Raw genomic sequence first — 17553 nt, forward strand, 5'->3', positions numbered from 1 at the left:
TGGTTCATATCAGCACTAATGACACTGCATCGCAGGATATCTCGCAGATAGCAAATGAGTTGAGGGAACTCAGAAGCGTGCTGAAGAAAAATGTCCAAGTGATCTTCTCTGAAATCCTTCCTGTCCCACAAGTGAAGGAAGGCAGAAGGCAGAAGATTCCGGTAGTAAACCACAGGTTAAGTAAGTGGTGAAGGGTGGAGGATTTTGGTTTTGTGGAACATTGGTTCATCTCCCACGGGAAGAGGGGACTATATAGTTCAGATGGCCTCCATCTCAGTAGAAGGGGTCCAACCTCCTTGGAGACAGGCTCACTAGAGTAGTCAGGAGCAGGTTAAATTAATAGCAAAAAGGGAGGGTAAAAAGAGGGACAATCTGAGCACACAGCACAAAATCGAGATGTTGAGAACAAAACTAATCAAGGAGCCAAAGGACACAAAGAGAGGAAATTACTGAATTGCCTCTACACCAATGCTAGGAGTCTGGGTAACAAACGAGGAATTGAAATTGCTCATCTGTGAGCGTAAGTTTGATCTACCTGGTATTGCTGAAACCGGTGGGATGAGTCGCACAATTGGAATGTTAAAAATCAATGGTTATAACCTATTTAGGAAAGATCGAGTGGGCAAAAGGTCGGGGAAATGAGCTCTATGTCAAAAATAGCATTCCCTGTTTCCGAATCAATGAAAATGAACGAAAAGAAAGAGCTTATGGATCAGTGTTCTAAAATAAAGCCCAGGATGGGGTATCAGATCACAGTATCACACGAGGAAACATGAAGAATGGTCCCTTACACAGGTATCTATAATATGTAGGGGGGAAAGCTGCATGATCATGGGAGACTTCAATTTGAGTGAAATACACTGGAGGTCTCATGCTGGCAGTACTAAAATATCCTTGGAATTTCTAAGCATTGTAGATGACAATTTCCTAAAGCAAAAAGTGTTGCAGTCAACACAAGGGATTTCTTTATTACACCTTGTCCTAACAGATAAAGAGGAACTGATCACACAACTGAAAATTAATGATAACATAGTTACAAGTGATCATGATTAGATCACATTGGTAATTTGCCTTGCAGAATAAAGTCCAGATCAGTAACCTATATAGTGGTGCTTTAATAGGGCCAGTTGCACAAAGCTGCTACGGGCTGGGGACCAACTGGCTAAGCGGCAGTTCTACAGAAAAAGACCTGGGGATTACAATGGATGAGAAGCTGGATATGAATCAGCAGTGTGCCCTTGTTGTCAAGAAGGTTAACGGCATATTGGGCTGCATTAGTAGGAGCATTGCCAGCAGATCGAGGGAAGTGATCATTCCCCTCTATTTGGCACTGGTGAGGCCACATCTGGAGTACTGCATCCAGTTTTGGTCCCCCCACTACAGAAAGGATTTGGACAAATTGGAGAGAGTCCAGTGGAGGGCAACGAAAATGATTAGGGGCTGGGGCACATGACTTATGAGGGAGGCTGAGGGAACTGGGCTTGTTTAGTCTGCAGAAGAAAAGAGCGAGGGGGGATTTGATAGCAGCCTTCAACTACCTGAAGGGGGATTCCGAAGAGGATGGAGCTCAGCTATTCTCAGTGGTACCAGATGACAGAACAAGGAGTAATGGTCTCAAGTTGCCGTGCGAGAGGTCTAGGTTGGATATTAGGGAAAAACTATTTCACTAGGAGGGTGGTGAAGCACTGGAATGGGTTACCTAGGGAGGTGGTGGAATCTCCATCCTTAGAGGTTTTTAAGGCCCGGCTTGACAAAGCCCTGGCTGGGATGATTTAGTTGGGATTGGTCCTGCTTTGAGCTGGGGGTTGGACTAGATGACCTCCTGAGGTCTCTTCCAACCCTAATCTTCTATGATTCTAAATCAGCTGTGAGGAAGAATTAAATCAGAAAAAATGTGAATTATAATTTGGGAATCATGTAACAACACTTTACTAGATGCCCAAAAAGCCACAAACCCACAATTGAGGAAGAAGGCCAAGCTGGTTAAAAAAAACCCTCCCTGATTTAGAAGGGAAGTGAAGGCAGCTGTAAAAAAATAAAATCTAACAAATGGAAGAGAGGGGAAGTTGATAGTAATGAATATAAATAAGAAGTTAGGAATTGTAGAAAATTGATAAGGGAAGCAAAGGGACACAAAGCGAACTCTATGGCTGGAAGAGTTAAGGCAGTAAGAGGGAGTTTTTAAAATATATTAGGAAACAAGGAGAACCCTGACAATGGTATTGGTCTATTACTAGATGGAAATGGTAGAGCTACCAATAATAATGCGGAAAAGGCAGAAATGTTCAATAAATATTTATCTTCCATAGACAACGGGTCTAATAGGCCAAAGAAGGCTAAGCCTTCACTGGCAGAGCTGCTGCCACGGGACCCTGGATTGCAGTTTTTACTTATTATTATGCACCAGGCAGGTTCCGGGACAGCTGAGGAGGTGGTATCTGCTATTCAGCTTCCCAGGTTCATCAGTATCAACCTGGATTCGACAGAGATTACTGATGAGCCCGGGAAACTGAGTAGCCCGGGAACCTGCATGGCACATATAAAAAGCGCAGTGTTCTTCCACTGGGTGGCTGGGGGAGGCACACCCACCTTTCCCATTCTCTGGCTGGAGCTTCTCCGGCCACAGGAAGTGGGGTGGGGAGGGCTCAAGGCTCCAGCCACGGGGGATGGGGTCTTGTGCAGAAGGGGCAGGCCGGGGAGGATAGACTCCCTGAAGGGGGTGTCCACCCACTGCCCATGTTCTGTTCTGTATCTGGAGAAAAAACAGATTATATAATCTCATCATATGCTTGTAGCGGGGTGGTGACCCGCTCCAGCCCTGACAGGGTTGGAACCAGCCCTGGAAGAGGGCTGGCTGGCTATGAAAGAAAGACCTGGGCTGATTGGGGAAACAGCCGCAGCTGGGCCACACCCCAATCAGGGCCCAGCTGGCCCTATAAAGGCTGGGAGCCAGGACACAGTCTCTCTCTGCATTCAGAGAGAAAAGGGCCTGGCTGCAGGGAGCTAGAGACAGGGTACCTGAGTGGAGCAGGGCTGGGGAAAGGCAGAGGAGCTGGGGAGCTCCAGCCTGGAAAGCCCCAGGCTGCGGCCTAGCATAAAGGCCAACAGGTACTCGGGGTTGCAGAGGGCAGCCCAGGGGTAGGCCAAGGCAGCAGGTCCAAACCCTCCTTGCCAGTGATGAGTAGTCTGATACTGCAGTCTGCCCCAGGGCGTGGGGCTAGATGATGATTGGCAGTAGCCTTATACTGAGGTGAGGTGGGGATAGTGGGTGGGGGTTCCCTGGGGAGGGGAGACCCTAAGACTGAGGGGTTTCTGCCAGGGGGCAACACCCCAGGTAAAAGGGCACCAGGGTCCAGGGCGGGACACGGGGGCCAGAGGACAGGCGGATCACCGGCCTGCAAAGGGCGCTCCGGAGCTGGAATGAGCTAATTCCTGGAAATCACCAGCAGGAGGCGTCGCAGGGGTGAGTCCCGCACGTCTACAATGCTGCTAACACACTGTCCGTTCCACTAGTAGCTCTAGTGACAGCCTCACAGAGCTCAATCTATTTAGTTTAGCAAAGAGAAGACTAAGGGGTGACTTGACTACAGTTAAAAGTATCTACACGGGGAACAAATATTTAGTAATGGGCTGTTCAATCTAGCAGAGAAAAGTCTAACCCGGGGTTCTCAAACTGGGGGTTGGGACCCCTCAGGGGGTCATGTGGTTCTTACAGGGGGATCGCGAGCTGTCAACCTCCACCCCAAACCCTGCTTTGTTTTCAGCATTTATAATGGTGTTAAATATATTTAAAAGTGTGTTTAATTTATAAGGGGGGGTCGCACTCAGAGGCTTGCTGTGTGAAAGGGGTCGCTGGTACAGAAGTGTGAGAACCACTGGTCTAACATGATCCAATGGCTGAACGTTGAAGTCAGACAAATTCAGACTGGAAAGAAGGTGTATGTTTTTTACAGTGAGGATAATTAACCATTGGGACAATTTACCAAGGGTCGTAGTGGATCCTCCATCACGGATATTGGATGTGTTTCTAAATGATCTGCTCTAGGCATTATTGTGGGGTAGTTCTCTGGTCTGTGTTATACAGGAGGTCAGGTGTTGCAGGCTCAATACAGCTGGACTCCCAGGTGCAAGTGTTCTTAGTGCCCAGAGGTTGGATCTGAGAGGTGAATGGGAGTCCTGGGAACTGCGTTGCAGAGATACAGAGGTTAGTAGTTGTTGCTGGTCTCAGTAGCCAGCATTATCCAGGGGCTCAAGAACATGACTGGATCCCAAATTATGGGCCTGCAGGGCCTGCTGGCCTCGTGGGAGCATGTTTTGCAGGAGGACAGTCTGGCTCAGGATCACGTCCATGAGTTGCCTCTGTATCTCTCTGTCTTTTTCCAAGCTTTTCTTTGCCAACCTAGTGAGGAGGGCTTTAAACTAGTTTCAAAGGGGGCAGGTGGTAAAAGCCCAAAGGTAAACATAGAAAAGGGCAACCTTAACAGAGGGTAGATGTTGGTGGGGATCATGGAAAATTACAATAGGATCATAGGAGAACAAGAGGGAAATCAGTGCGGGAGACAGCTCAATATTTTAGATGTTTATATGCAAATGCAAGGAGTATGGGGAATAAGCAAGTACACAAGCTAAATTGTGACTTAATTGGCATGACAGAGACTTGGTGGGATAAATCTCATGACTGGAATATTGGTATAGAGGGGTATTGCTTGTTCAGGAATGCCAGTCAGGGAAAAAAAGGGAAGTGGTGTTGAATTATATATTAAGAATATATACACTTGTTCTGAGGTCCAGAAGGAGGTGAGAGGCAGACCAGCTGAAAGTTGCTGGGTGAAGATAAAAGGGGGGGAAAAATAGGGGTGATATCATGGTAGGGATCTACTGTAGAATAGCAAATCTGTACGAGGAGGTAGATGAGGCATTTCTAGAATAAACAACAGAAATATCCCAAACCAAAGACCTGGTAGTAATGGGGAACTTAAACTACCTGTTGGAAAAGTAATACAGCGAAATGCAGAATGTCCAGTAAGTTCTTGGAACACACTGGGGACAACATTTTGTTTCAGAAAGTGGAGGAAGTAACCAGGCGAACAGCCGTTTTAGACTTGATTCGGACTATGTGGGAGGAATTGGCTGCTTGGTGACTCGGGGCAGCTGGCCCGTAACTCCAGCTTTGCCCAGCAAGCACAGGTAGCAGTGATTGCTATGAGCACAGGGTGGTAGACGGGGGGGGGGGGGGGGCCACACCTCTGGGCAGTGAGGTGGGAGGAGAGGAAGGAGTAGAGCCTCTGACGTGACGCCGCTCCCTGCTCTCAGCCCTGTGTTCACTGTGGCAAGCTCCCCACACAGCCAGAACTGGCTGCTCGTGCCTCCTGACCCCTGGAAGAATAGGCACAAGGCACGGACTGGGGACTCAAACACAGAGCCCCCAGCACTGCTGCTCCCAGGGCACCAAGGCCCCCTCACCCCCCACATTGCAGCGTGAAAGCCACACCCAGCGGCCTGGCCAGGGCACCACTGGCCTAGAATGCTGTGCAGCATGACCACCCCGCCCAGCTCAGCACAGGGCTGCATGCCAGAGCGGGACACATCTATGGGCTGTGCTGCCGGGGGCAGCTGCACCCTGATTGGATCCAGCCCTCAGGCTGCCTGCAAGCAGCCCAAGGAGAGGCAACCGACAAGGCCCAGGGGCCAAGCTGTGACTGCTGGGAGAGCCAGGGCATGGAGGGTGGGACCAAGAAGACTGCTCCGCGTTGGGCAGCTGGCAATACAGTGCTCTGCACTGGACTGGCAACGCTCCGTACTGTGTTCTCAGGCAGTCCAAGAATGCCACCTCCAGGGCAGAGGCAGAACTGCAGCCATGAGAGATTCCCCCGGGGCCATGTTCTCAGCCCTGGGACTGAAAGCAGGGAGTATGGCGGGATCCCAGAAGGAAGAAATGGGAATCACAAGGCAGTGGGGAGCACTGCTCAGATCTGACCTCTGGCACCCCAGGTACCCAGCAGCCACCTGTTTGCTGGGTCTCCTGTTCCCTCCACCTCCATGCTCTGGTAGGGTTGCCAACTTTCTAATTGCACACAACTGAACACCTCTGCCCCGCCCCTGCCCTGAGGCCACACCCCTTATCTGAAGCCCCGCCCATGCTCACTCCATTCCCCCTCTCTCTTCCCCACACTCACTCACTTTCAGCAGGCTGAGGCAGAGGGTTAGGGTGCAGGGGGGTGAGGGCTCTGGTTGGGGTTGTAGGCTCTGGGGTGGGGCTGGGGATGAGGGGTTTGGAGTGTGGGAGAGGCTCCGGGCTAGGGCAGGGGGGTGAGGTGCCAGGGGGTATGGACTCTGGGCTGGTGGTGCAGGTTCTGGCTGGGGCCAGAAATGAGGGGTTCAGGGCGCAGGGTGAGGGCTCCGGGAGGGAGTTTGGGTGTGGAAGGGGACTCTGGGCTGGGGCAGGGGGTTGGAGTGCAGGGTCCGACAGCACTTACCACAGCTCCCAGGAAGCGGCCGCCAGGTCCCTGCAGCCCCTAGGCGCATCTGTGGCCAGGGAGGCTTTGTGCACTGCCCTCGTGCCCGCAGGCACCGCTCCTGAGCTCCCACTGGTCATGGCTCCCAGCCAATGGGAGCTGTGGAGCCGGCACTCAGGGCTGGGACAGCATATGGAGCATCCCTGGCTGCCCATGCGCCTAGGGGACGCAAGGACCTAGCGGCCGCTTCCGGGAGCCACACAGAGCTAGAGCAGGAAGGGAGCCTGCCTTAGCCCTGAGTGCCCGCTGCGCCGCCGACCGGACTTTAACAGCCCGGTTGACAGTGCCGACCGGAACCGCCAGGGTCCCTTTACAACCAGGCATTCCGGTAAAAAAACGGACGCCTGGCAACCCCACACTCTGGGCTGGCATGTCCCCCTTACCTTCTGGATGCAGATGGCAGCCTGCTCACGGTCAAGCTCCTTGGCCCCAGTCTCCCGGGCCCGCCTCTCTCGCTCTTCGTCCCGCCGGATCTCCCACATGAACTTGGAACGAAGGCGGCCCTGGCGCATCCGCTCTGCCATCTGCACCAGCTGCACGGCTTCGTCACGCAGCATGGCAGGCCGGGACGGCTGCAGGAGCAGGGCACAAAGAGGGTTAGGGAATCTGTGCCCCGATCCATCCCATGCCAACCCCAGCCATGGGGCACCAGAAAAAACAAAGCCTGCACGTCCCATGGCCAACCCCAGACAGGGTGCCAGGGAGAACAGAGCCTGCACGTCCCATGGCCAACCCCAGACAGGGCACTAGGGAGAACAGAGCCTGCACGTCCCAGGGCCAACCCCAGCCAGGGTGCCAGGGAGAACAGAGCCCGCACGCCACATGGCCAGCCCCAGCCAGGGCACCAGAGAGAACGGAGCCCGTACGCCCCATAGCCAGCCCCAGCCAGGTACCAGGGAGAACAGAGCCTGCACGCTCCATGGCCAGCCCCAGACAGGGTGCCAGGGAGAACAGAGCCCACACGCCACATGGCCAGCCCCAGATAGGGCACCAGAGAGAACGGAGCCCGTACGCCCCATAGCCAGCCCCAGCCAGGTACCAGGGAGAACAGAGCCTGCACACCCCATAGCCAGCCCCAGACAGGGTGCCAGGGAGAACAGAGCCTGCACGCCCCATGGCCAGCCCCAGACAGGGTACCAGGGAGAACAGAGCCCGCATGCCCCATGGCCAGCCCCAGCCAGGTGCCAGGGAGAACAGAGCCCGCACGCCCCATGGCCAGCCCCAGCCAGGTGCCAGGGACAACAGCCTGCTGCACTCTCCCCAGGCTTGCCCACAGTTCTCTGTCAAACCGATTCAGGGCCAGACCCAGACACCTCATACATGGGAAACACCGGTGACAGGAGCCCATAGTCCCTGGTACGGCTCCATATCCCTAACAGGCCCTAGTAGAGCCCCCACTTCCTGCCCTGCTCCCCCCTGGGAGCACACCCAGCCTCACAAACCTCCCGCCCACCCTGCAGGCCTGATATAGACCCACCCCTCCTTTCTGCCCTGCACTCTCCCATGGGCTCCGATACAGCCCTGCCCCCACTCCTGCATCTCCCTCCACAGGCCCTAGAGCATCCTCACTCCCCCTCCTCCCTTGCACCACCCCAGGCTCTGGTACAGACCCCCCCCCCTTACCTGTTACTGTCCTGCACACTCTCCTGAACTCTCCCCACCCCTCCCACTACAGTGCCACATAGAATCATAGAATCATAGAATATCAGAGTTGGAAGGGACCTCAAGAGGTCATCTAGTCCAACCCCCTGCTCAAAGCAGGACCAATTCCCAGCTAAATCATCCCAGCCAAGGCTTTGTCAAGCCGGGCCTTAAAAACCTCCAAGGAAGGAGACTCCACCACCTCCCTAGGTAACGCATTCCAGTGTTTCACCACCCTCCTAGTGAAATAGTTTTTCCTGATATCCAACCTGGACCTCCCCCACTGCAACTTGAGACCATTGCTCCTTGTTCTGTCATCTGCCACCACTGAGAACAGCCAAGCTCCATCCTCTTTGGAACCCCCCTTCAGGTAGTTGAAGGCTGCTATCAAATCCCCCCTCATTCTTCTCTTCTGGAGACTAAACAATCCCAGTTCTCTCAGCCTCTCCTCATAAGTCATGTGCTCCAGACCCCTAATCATTTTTGTTGCCCTCCGCTGGACTCTTTCCAATTTTTCCACATCCTTCTTGTAGTGTGGGGCCCAAAACTGGACACAGTATTCCAGATGAGGCCTCACCAATGTCGAATAAAGGGGAACGATCACGTTCCTCGATCTGCTGGCAATGCCCCTACTTATACAGCCCAAAATGCCGTTAGCCTTCTTGGCAACAAGAGCACACTGTTGACTCATATCCAGCTTCTCGTCCACTGTGACCCCTAGGTCCTTTTCAGCAGAACTGCTACCTAGCCATTCGGTCCCTAGTCTGTAGCAGTGCATGGGATTCTTCCGTCCTAAGTGCAGGACTCTGCACTTGTCCTTGTTGAACCTCATCAGGTTTTTTTCTGCCCAATCCTCTAATTTGCCACCCCCACCCATCCTCTGGGGCCTAGCACAGCCCTGCACCCCCAGCCCCTCGTGCAGCCCTGTACTTCAGGTGGGAGTCCTCTTGTCAGAGAAAGAGGCAGCCGGTGGGCTAGCATACCTGTTACAGGCAGCCGCAGGGCAGGCACTCACCCCACTGGGCATGCTAGGCTCCACCCGGGCCAGGATCTCAGACAGCACCTGCTGACGCTCCTTCAGGGCCTTGGCTCTCTGGTTCACAAAGTACTTGGGGATGGGCACCTCCATGTCAGCCTGGGGAGAGAGCACAGGAGCCTCCCCATTAGTGCCATCAGCCCTGGCTTCAGGGCCCTCCACCCCAGCCTTCGCACCCAGCCCCCCACTAGGAGCTCCCTCTCCTGACCAGGGGCGTAACCATGGGTAGGCCACGGCTCACCCACTTAGCATCCAGACCCACCCCCACAGCCCCAGCTCCGCTCCGGCCCCAGCACTTGCCCCACTCCACCCACCCAGGCAAGCCTCTGCGCCCTGACCCTGCTTCCCAGATGCGCACCTGGGCCGCAGGGGGTCCCTGGCCAGCATGTCCATCGCCCCCAAGGCCAGCTGGAGAGGGTGGGGGGAAGCAGCCCTGATTCCTCCTGCCCCCCCCAACCCCTGTCATTGCCCACCCAAGTGTCCTATCCTGGCTATGCCACTGCTCCTGACGCTGCCTTCACAAACCCCCTATTGCCACCGGCGCAGTGTTATTACCAGTAATGGGGTTGCTATGATGCAAGAAGCTCCAGCCTCTTCACACCACTCAGCCCTGCTCTCCCCTCCCCTCGCTGGTCTTGTGGGGCAAAGGGGAGCAAAGAGCCCAACATCTCAGTGCAACTCTGCTTTCTCTTCCCCTCCTGTGAGCAACAGGAACAGGCTGTACCCCACTCCTCCCCCTCCCGCACCCAAAGGTGCCCCTGGAGCTGCCCCCCAAACCTGGGAAGCAAGAAAGGGACCCCCATGTCTGCAAATTGATTGCTTAATTATTTGCTCCATTATCTTTCCGGGTACAGAAGTTAAGCTGACTGGTCTATAATACCCCAGGTTGTCCTTATTTCCCTTTTTATAGATTGGCACTAGATTTGCCCTTTTCCAGTCCTCTGGAATCTCTCCTGTCTTCCTTGATTTTTTGAAGATCATCGCTAATGGCTGAGATAGCCCATGGAGAGTCTGAAAAGATAATGGCCACTCCAATTGCCCAGACATTTGGCACCTAACCACCACCGTAGATGGCCCACCTTCCTTAGGAAGCCAGCGGGGTGTCACCAGCTGGAGAACAAAGGGCTAAGAAGAAGGCCAGGTGACAATGTTTACCAGGAACAAGGACAAAGGAGGGGCCAGGAGAGGTTGTTAAGCGCAGGCTGCTGGAAGGAGGCAGATGCTCCTGGACTGGGACTAAAGAGGGGTTAGAGGGCTCTAGGACTGACCCAGATGGACTGTACTTTCTGTTCTCTAGGTTAACTAAGGGTTTTCTACACTGTGTTCCAGACATCTAATAAACCCTCCTGGTTTTACACCGCAGCTGAGAGTCCCTGCAGACTAAGAAGGTGGGGGTGCATGGCTCCCTTTGGGGGTACAAGTCTCCCGCAGGTGCCCATCTCAGGTGGACTCACTGAAGGGAGCTCACGGCGTGGCGCAGGGGTGCTGAAGGCTCCGAGGTTCAGTCCCAGGAGGCAGTGAAGCTATGTGGCTTGCCCTACTGAAAGACTGTGACCCTAAGGGGGTCTGGCTCCCTGAAGGGGTCCTCCCAGAGACTGCTGCAGAGCACTGAACCTGTGGCTCTGTGACAACCTGCGTTCCTTGATTAATAACTTTGTGTTTGATTATATTAAAATGGATTTTGTTTGAATGGACCAAACTTCTAAGTTCCCTGTAAGCTGCACGGGCGCGCAGCAGCCTATTAAGCACCATGCAGGCGCTCAGGGCTGCAGCAGGGAGAGAGGCCTCTCCCCAAGCCCCAAACCTGCCACGGTGAGGAGAGGCGCCTCTCCCGCAGCCCCCAACCCAGCCCCGGACCTGCTGTGCACGGGGGGGGTGGGGGGAGAGGCACCCGTCCCCGGTCCCCAACCCAGCCCCGGACTTGCTGCAGACAGGGGAGAGGCACCCATCCCCCATCCCCAACCCAGCCCCGGACCTGCTGCGGACAGGGGAGAGGCATCCGGCCCCCGGCCCCAACCCAGCCCCGGACCTGCTGTGCACTGGGGGGGAGAGGCACCCGTCCCCCCAGCCCCCAACCCAGCCCCAAGACCTGCTGTGCACGGGAGGGAGAGGCACCCGTCCCCAACCCAGCCCCGGACCTGCCACGGTGAGGAGAGGCGCCTCTCCCCCAGCCCCCAACCCAGCCCTAGACCTGCTGTGCATGGGGGGGAGAGGCACCCGTCCCCCGTCCCCAACCCAGCCCCAGACCTGTCACGGTGAGGAGAGGCGCCTCTCCCCCAGCCCCCAACCCAGCCCCAGACCTGCTGTGCACGGGGGAGAGACGCCCAGCCCCCAACCCAGCCCCAGACCTGCTGTGCACAGGGGGGAGAGGCACCCATCCCCCAGCCCCCAACCCAGCCCCAGACCTGCTGTGCACAGGGGGGAGAGGCACCCAGCCCCCAACCCAGCCCCAGACCTGCTGCAGACGGGGGAGAGGCGCCTATTCTGCAGCCCCAGCCCTAGAGCTGCCACGGTGGGAAGAGGCGCCTCTACCCCCTCTAGCCCAGGTGCTGTTGCGGGGAGAGAGAGCTGGGGGGGGGGGAGTCCTCTCTCCCCACCATAGCCTCAGAGCACCCTCCTGTACCCCAAACTCTTCATCTCCAGCCCCACCCCAGAGCCCACACCCACAGCCAGAGCCCTCATCCCCCACACCCTGACACTCTGCCCCAGCCCTGAGCCCCTCATCCCCAGCCCCAGTCCATAGGCACCGACTCCGTGGGTTCCAGGGCTGGCGGCCCACAGGGAAAAATTGGGGGGTGCTCTGCACTCACTGGCAGCTCCCCGCCCCGCCCCAGCTCACCTCCGCCTCCGCTCTGCCTCCTCCCCTGAGCATGCCGCTGTGTCCTGCTTCCCCACCCTGCCTCCCAGCACTTGTGTGACGAAACAACTGTTTCGCGTGGCAAGCCTGAGAGGTAGGGGGGAGGAGAGGGAACGTGGCACACTTGGGGGAGGAGGTGGGGCTGGAGCAGGGATTTGGGGAGGGGTCCAATAGGGGCAGGGAGGGGCGGAGGCGCGAGCACCCACCAGCGCAGAAAAAAGTTGGCACCCGCACCCCCAGCCGGAATCCTCACCCCCTGCACTCCAACCCTCTGCCCCAGCCCTGAGCCCCCCCGACTCTAAACCCCTCAGCACCACCCCCGCCACATGAATTTTGTTATGCGCACCAATACGGAGGTGATGTGTCACATGTATGAGGAAAATCAGAGGGAACATTGCAGCTTGCCAAGCACGCTAGATTGCTGTGTGCGACTTTCCTATCCTATCGCTATTGCTCCTTGCCAAGCTTGGTTTCAGCACAAATTTTATTAACAGTGATCAGTGGAATCTTGCTCCCTTCAGAACCCCACTAGAAACATCCCCACTCAATGCTGCCCCCTGATAACTACTTTTTGAGATCTGCCGTTAGCCAGCTCTTAATCCAGTTAATAGTGCTTTAGAGTCATGTCATACTAGCACCTTACAAGTCAAATGTATTACTTCTAGGCACATATCGTTATCAACCAAACTGGTTTCTCCTCAGAAAATGAAACCGGATCTGGTTGAGCTGACCTATTTTCCATAAAAACATGTTGACTGGTGTGACAAAGTGGGAATGGTCTTAATTTCTCTGAATACTGTGTCTGCCTCAGTTTCCCCTATGTATTGCTTAAGTATCTAGGTGGTGGGATAAGGGTGTGTGAGCTTGCAGAGACCTAGAAGGCAGGTGTGAGTACCATCTGCACAGAGAATGGCTGACACCCTGTAACCTTACAATCCATGGGCCCCTCTTCTGCAACGTGTTGGGAACAGAGATCAGGTGACCTTTTTGCCTGGGAAAGGGACAAAGGAGGGGCTACAGGGGGACAGAGGCTGGGCTGCTGGAAACTAGTCTCAGTCCAAAACCAGGAGATGGGGGGCAGAGCCCAGGGCTCTGGACACAGCCCCCCCCCCCCGCCCCACCAATGGTCTCTGCTGAAGGTTCCTGATTTCTGTGCTAACAAGGTCTGTTCTATGTTGTGTTCCCAACGACTAATAAATCCCTTTGTGTTACACTGGCAGAGAGTCACTGCAGGCTAGAGATCAGGGTGTCATTGCTCCCTCTGAGTGGGGAGTGCCCGGGATCCAGATAGGATTGCCAACCCTCCAGGAATGGCCTGGAGTCTCCAGGAATTAAAGATTAATCTTTAATTAAAGATTATGGCATGTGATTAAATCTCCAGCAATATGTCCAAGCAAAGTTGGCAACCCTAGGTCCAGAGCAAGTGGACTCCATCATGAGCGGAGTACAGGGCTTAGCACTCGAGAGTGAGAAGACCTTGAGCAGGGCTGTCGCACTGAAGGGAGGGGTCCTCCCAGGGACTGTACGGAGCAGAGGGCCTGTGAGTCTGACAGCTGGCATTATTTTCCTATGCTTTCATTTATCAGCTTTCCCATTATTTTGCCTGGGGCTGATGTCAGGCGAACTGGCCTCTAGGTACCTGCCTACTTGCCCTCTTTGAAAAGGGCCAATGGGAGCTCTGCTCCAGTCCTTTGGGATTTCCCTGTGGCATGGGGCAGCTCATTCCCTTATGGGGCATGAGCGGTCAGCCTGTCTGTGACCACCTTATGAAGGCCCCACTTTGGGGCAAGCGGCTACCTAGTAAGTGAGCACCTGGACCCCATAAAGGTTACCTAAGCTCAGAGAGGGGATCTCCCAAGGGAGACAGGGAAGCTCCTGTGGAGAGGAGCTCACAAGTAAAGGCTGAGGAGGGAGCCTAGAGCAGTGGTTCTCATTCAGGGGTACACATACCCCTAGGGGTACTCAACTCACCTAGATCAGTGTTTCTCAACCTGAGGGTTGCAGTCGCGGGGTGTGTGTGTATGCGTGTGTCAGTGTCAGGATGAGGGGGGTCACAAGTGCAGGGCTGGCATTAGGGGGTGGTAAGCAGGACAACTGCCTGGGACCCTATGCCATAGGGGGCACCACCAGGGCCGGCTCTGGCTTTTTGGCTGCCCCAAGCAAAAAAAAAAAGGGGGGGGGGGGCGCGGCCAGAACGGCAAAGCAAAAAAAACCTGCGGCGCAGCCGGAGCGCAGGTGCAGGGGGACTGGCGGGGGGGGAGGGAGCAGGCGGGAGAGAGAGAGAGAAGGGGGCGGCCAGGGCTACAGCAGGGGCGCTGCCACGTGGCCCCTCCCGCTGCGCTGCCTCCTGCCGCTCCGGTCGATGGGGAGGGAAGGAAGAGGACTGCCCTGCAGGGCGCTCCGGTTCTCTGCGCTGCCGCCCCCTACAGGGCAGCGGGAGCAGAATAACAACAACAACAAAAAGCGGCCGTGCCGCCCTAGGATTGGGCAGAATGCCGCCTCCACCGATCTGCCGCCCCAAGCACCAGCTTGCTCAGCTGGTGCCTGGAGCCGGCCCTGGGCACCACACAGCTCAGCTACATGCTTCAGCTCTGCCCTCTGGGCTCAGGCTTCAGACAAGGCTCCCACATGAAAACAGCTCAAGTCTCCAACTGAACTGCAAGAACAATATGAATATTCAACTCTATTTTGTAATGATATGGTAAAAATGAGAAAGTAAGCAACTTGTCAGCAATAGTGTGCTGTGACATATTTGTGTCTCATTTTGTAAGCACGTAGTTTAAGTGAGGTGAAACTGGGGGTATGTAAGACAAACCAGACTCCTGAGCGGGGTACAGCAGTCTGGAACGGTTGAGAACCACTGGCCTAGAGGATGATTTCTCCAGCAAACCCCCAAAATGGGGAGCCTGTAAAAAGTGCTCCTAGAGAGGGGAGCCTCCTAGCCAGCGGGGCTGCAATCAGCAGTTATCCAAGAAGGCCTATCACAATCCAGGGTCTCCGAGTCAGGGGCCAGAAGCCTGCCCTGGCGAGGATCAGCTGCTGTCCCAGGAGAAGAGTCACAGCGGATGGACCTCCCTGAACCCTGGCTGCAGAGAAGGAACTTACTCCGATAGGGGCAAGAGGCCTAACACCAAGGGCAGAAAGCAGAACCAAGAGAACCCCTGGGGAAGAACCTAGGTAGAAGTACACACTAGACTCAGGTGGGAGACAGATTCAGAACAACCTCATCAATCAGCTGGGATCAGCATTTTGTATGTATTCTGCATTAGCTTGTCTGTTAATACATGAAACCCTTCACAAGGGGGTGCTCTTTAGCAGCTAATGGTCTGTTCAGTCTTGTTCATTAGTGACCCCTTTCACACAGCAAGCCTCTTATGGTGATGCCCCCTATAAATGAAATACAGGGCTAATGGCTGTCTGCCCCACAGAGCTGACACCTCACACACCCCCATCTTGCACCCCTGTGAGGGGGTCACACTTGCCCATTTGAGAACCCCTGGTCTTAGTGCTTGCTATCCCAAGTGAGGGCTCACCTGAAATACCATACCCATCTGCAAAGAGAAACCTTAGCCTGAAATGACAATACCATGATACCCCAACATGTACTAAAAATTAACACAAGCAGGGATCAGACCTCCTCAGCCAGCTCTTTTAGGACAGTTGAGTGCAAGTTTATAGATTTCAAGGTCAGAAGCGACCATTGTAGATCATCTAATCTGACCTCTTATATAACACAGGCCCTAGAACTTCCACAAAATAATTCCTAGAGAAGGTAGTTTTAGAAAGACATCCAGTGTAGATTTAAAAATGGTCAGTGATGGAGAATCCACCACCACTCTTGGCAAATTGTTTCAAGGGTTAATTAATTTAACGGTGAAAGTATGCCTATTTCCAGTCTGAAGTCTCGCTTCAACTTCCAACCCCTGGATCATGGTAGATCTTTCTCTACTAGGTGGAAGAGCCCATTATTAAGTATTTGTTTCCCCCTGTAGGTACTTCTAGATTGTAATCAAGTCACCTCTTAACCTTCCCTGGTGGAAGGATCTGTTCTGGGTCCAGTGTTATTTAACATCTTTATTAATGATCTGGATGTAGGAATAGAGAGCATACTGACCAAATCTGCAGATGACACAAAGCTGGGGAGGGGTGCAAATACTTTAGAGAATAAAGCTAAAAACCAAAAGGGACCTTGATAAAATTGGAGAACGAGTCTATAAACAAAAATTAAATTAACAGACAAATGTGAGGTGCCACGCCTAGGGAAGAAAAAACAAATGCACCAAAACAGAATGAAGGATAACCGGCTTGGCAGCAGCACTGTGGATCACAACCTCAACCTGAGTCAACAGGTTGCAATACTGTTGCAAAAAAGCAAATGCAGTTTTAGGTTACATTAACAGAGGCAGAGCATGCAAGTCATGGGAGGGGATAGTTTCGTGCTACTTGGCACTGGTTAGGCCTCAGCTGGAGAACTGTGTCCAATTTTGGTCAACAATATATAGAAAGGAGTTAGAGGAACTGGACAGGATCCAGAACTGAGCAATGAAGATGATCAAAGGGATGGAATGCAGCCCTACAAGCAAAGGCTGAAGGAACTGGGTATGTTTAGTTTGGAAAAGAGGAGATTAAGAGGGAACATGACAGCAGTCTTCAAATATTTGAAAGGCTGCCATAAAAAATTTATTATATATATATATATATATAAATAAAATAAAAAAAAGAGAAAAGTTGTTCTCTTGCCACAGTGGCAGGACAAGAGGGAGTGGGTTCAAGCTACAGCACAGCAGAGTTAGGAAGTCTTTTCTGAGATTTCATCTAACTGTAAGAACAGTAGGACAATGGAACAGATGCCTGTGGGAGGTTGTAGAAGCTCTTTCACTGGAGGTTTTCCAAAGGAGGCTGAATAGCCCTGTCTTGGATGGGTCAGACACAACAAATCTTCCATCTTGGCAGAGGATTAGACTAGATGACCCTTGCAGTCCCTTCTAACCCTATAGTTCTAGGATTCTCTTTGAACTAAATAGAGACACTGATTGAGCAGCTTGAGTCTAAGAGCATGTCTTCACTACCTGCCGGATTGGCGGGTAGCAATCCATTGATCAGGGATCGACTCATCGCGTCTAGTGAAGACACAATAAAAAAGTCGATCCCTGATGGCTCTGCCGTCGACTCCGGAAATCCACCGTGGCAAGAGGTAGAAGTGGAGTCGACGGCGGAGCAGCAGCGGTTGACTCGCCACCATCCTCACAGCCAGGTAAGTCAACCTAAAATACGCAACTTCAGCTACGCTATTCACGGAGCTGAAGTTGCGTATCTTAGGTCGACACCCTCCCCTGCCCCCCGGTAGTATAGACCTAGCCTAAGGCATGTTTTCTAATCCTTTAAGCATTCATGTGGCTCTTCTCTGAACCCTTTCCAATTTAAGGAACATCCTTCTTGGATTGGGGCACCAGAATGGAACAGTATTCCAGCAGTGGTCACACTAGTGACCAAGACAGGGTAAA

The 17553-nt window shown here is 53.8% G+C and overlaps 1 protein-coding gene across 1 annotated transcript in view; it reads right to left on the bottom strand.

The window, feature by feature from the left end:
- IQCA1L (IQ motif containing with AAA domain 1 like) overlaps positions 1-17553 on the bottom strand; it is a 58168-nt gene that overhangs the window by 32011 nt on the left and 8604 nt on the right. Inside the window, exons 4-5 of the mRNA XM_034763848.1 lie at positions 9172-9291; positions 6899-7087 (exon numbers count right to left, since the gene is read on the bottom strand). Coding sequence (XP_034619739.1) covers positions 6899-7087; positions 9172-9291 — 309 coding nt within the window. The remainder of the gene's footprint in view (positions 1-6898; positions 7088-9171; positions 9292-17553) is intronic.

This window comes from Trachemys scripta, chromosome 2 (genome assembly GCF_013100865.1).
Source record: "Trachemys scripta elegans isolate TJP31775 chromosome 2, CAS_Tse_1.0, whole genome shotgun sequence".
Taxonomy (NCBI): Eukaryota; Metazoa; Chordata; order Testudines; family Emydidae; genus Trachemys; species Trachemys scripta.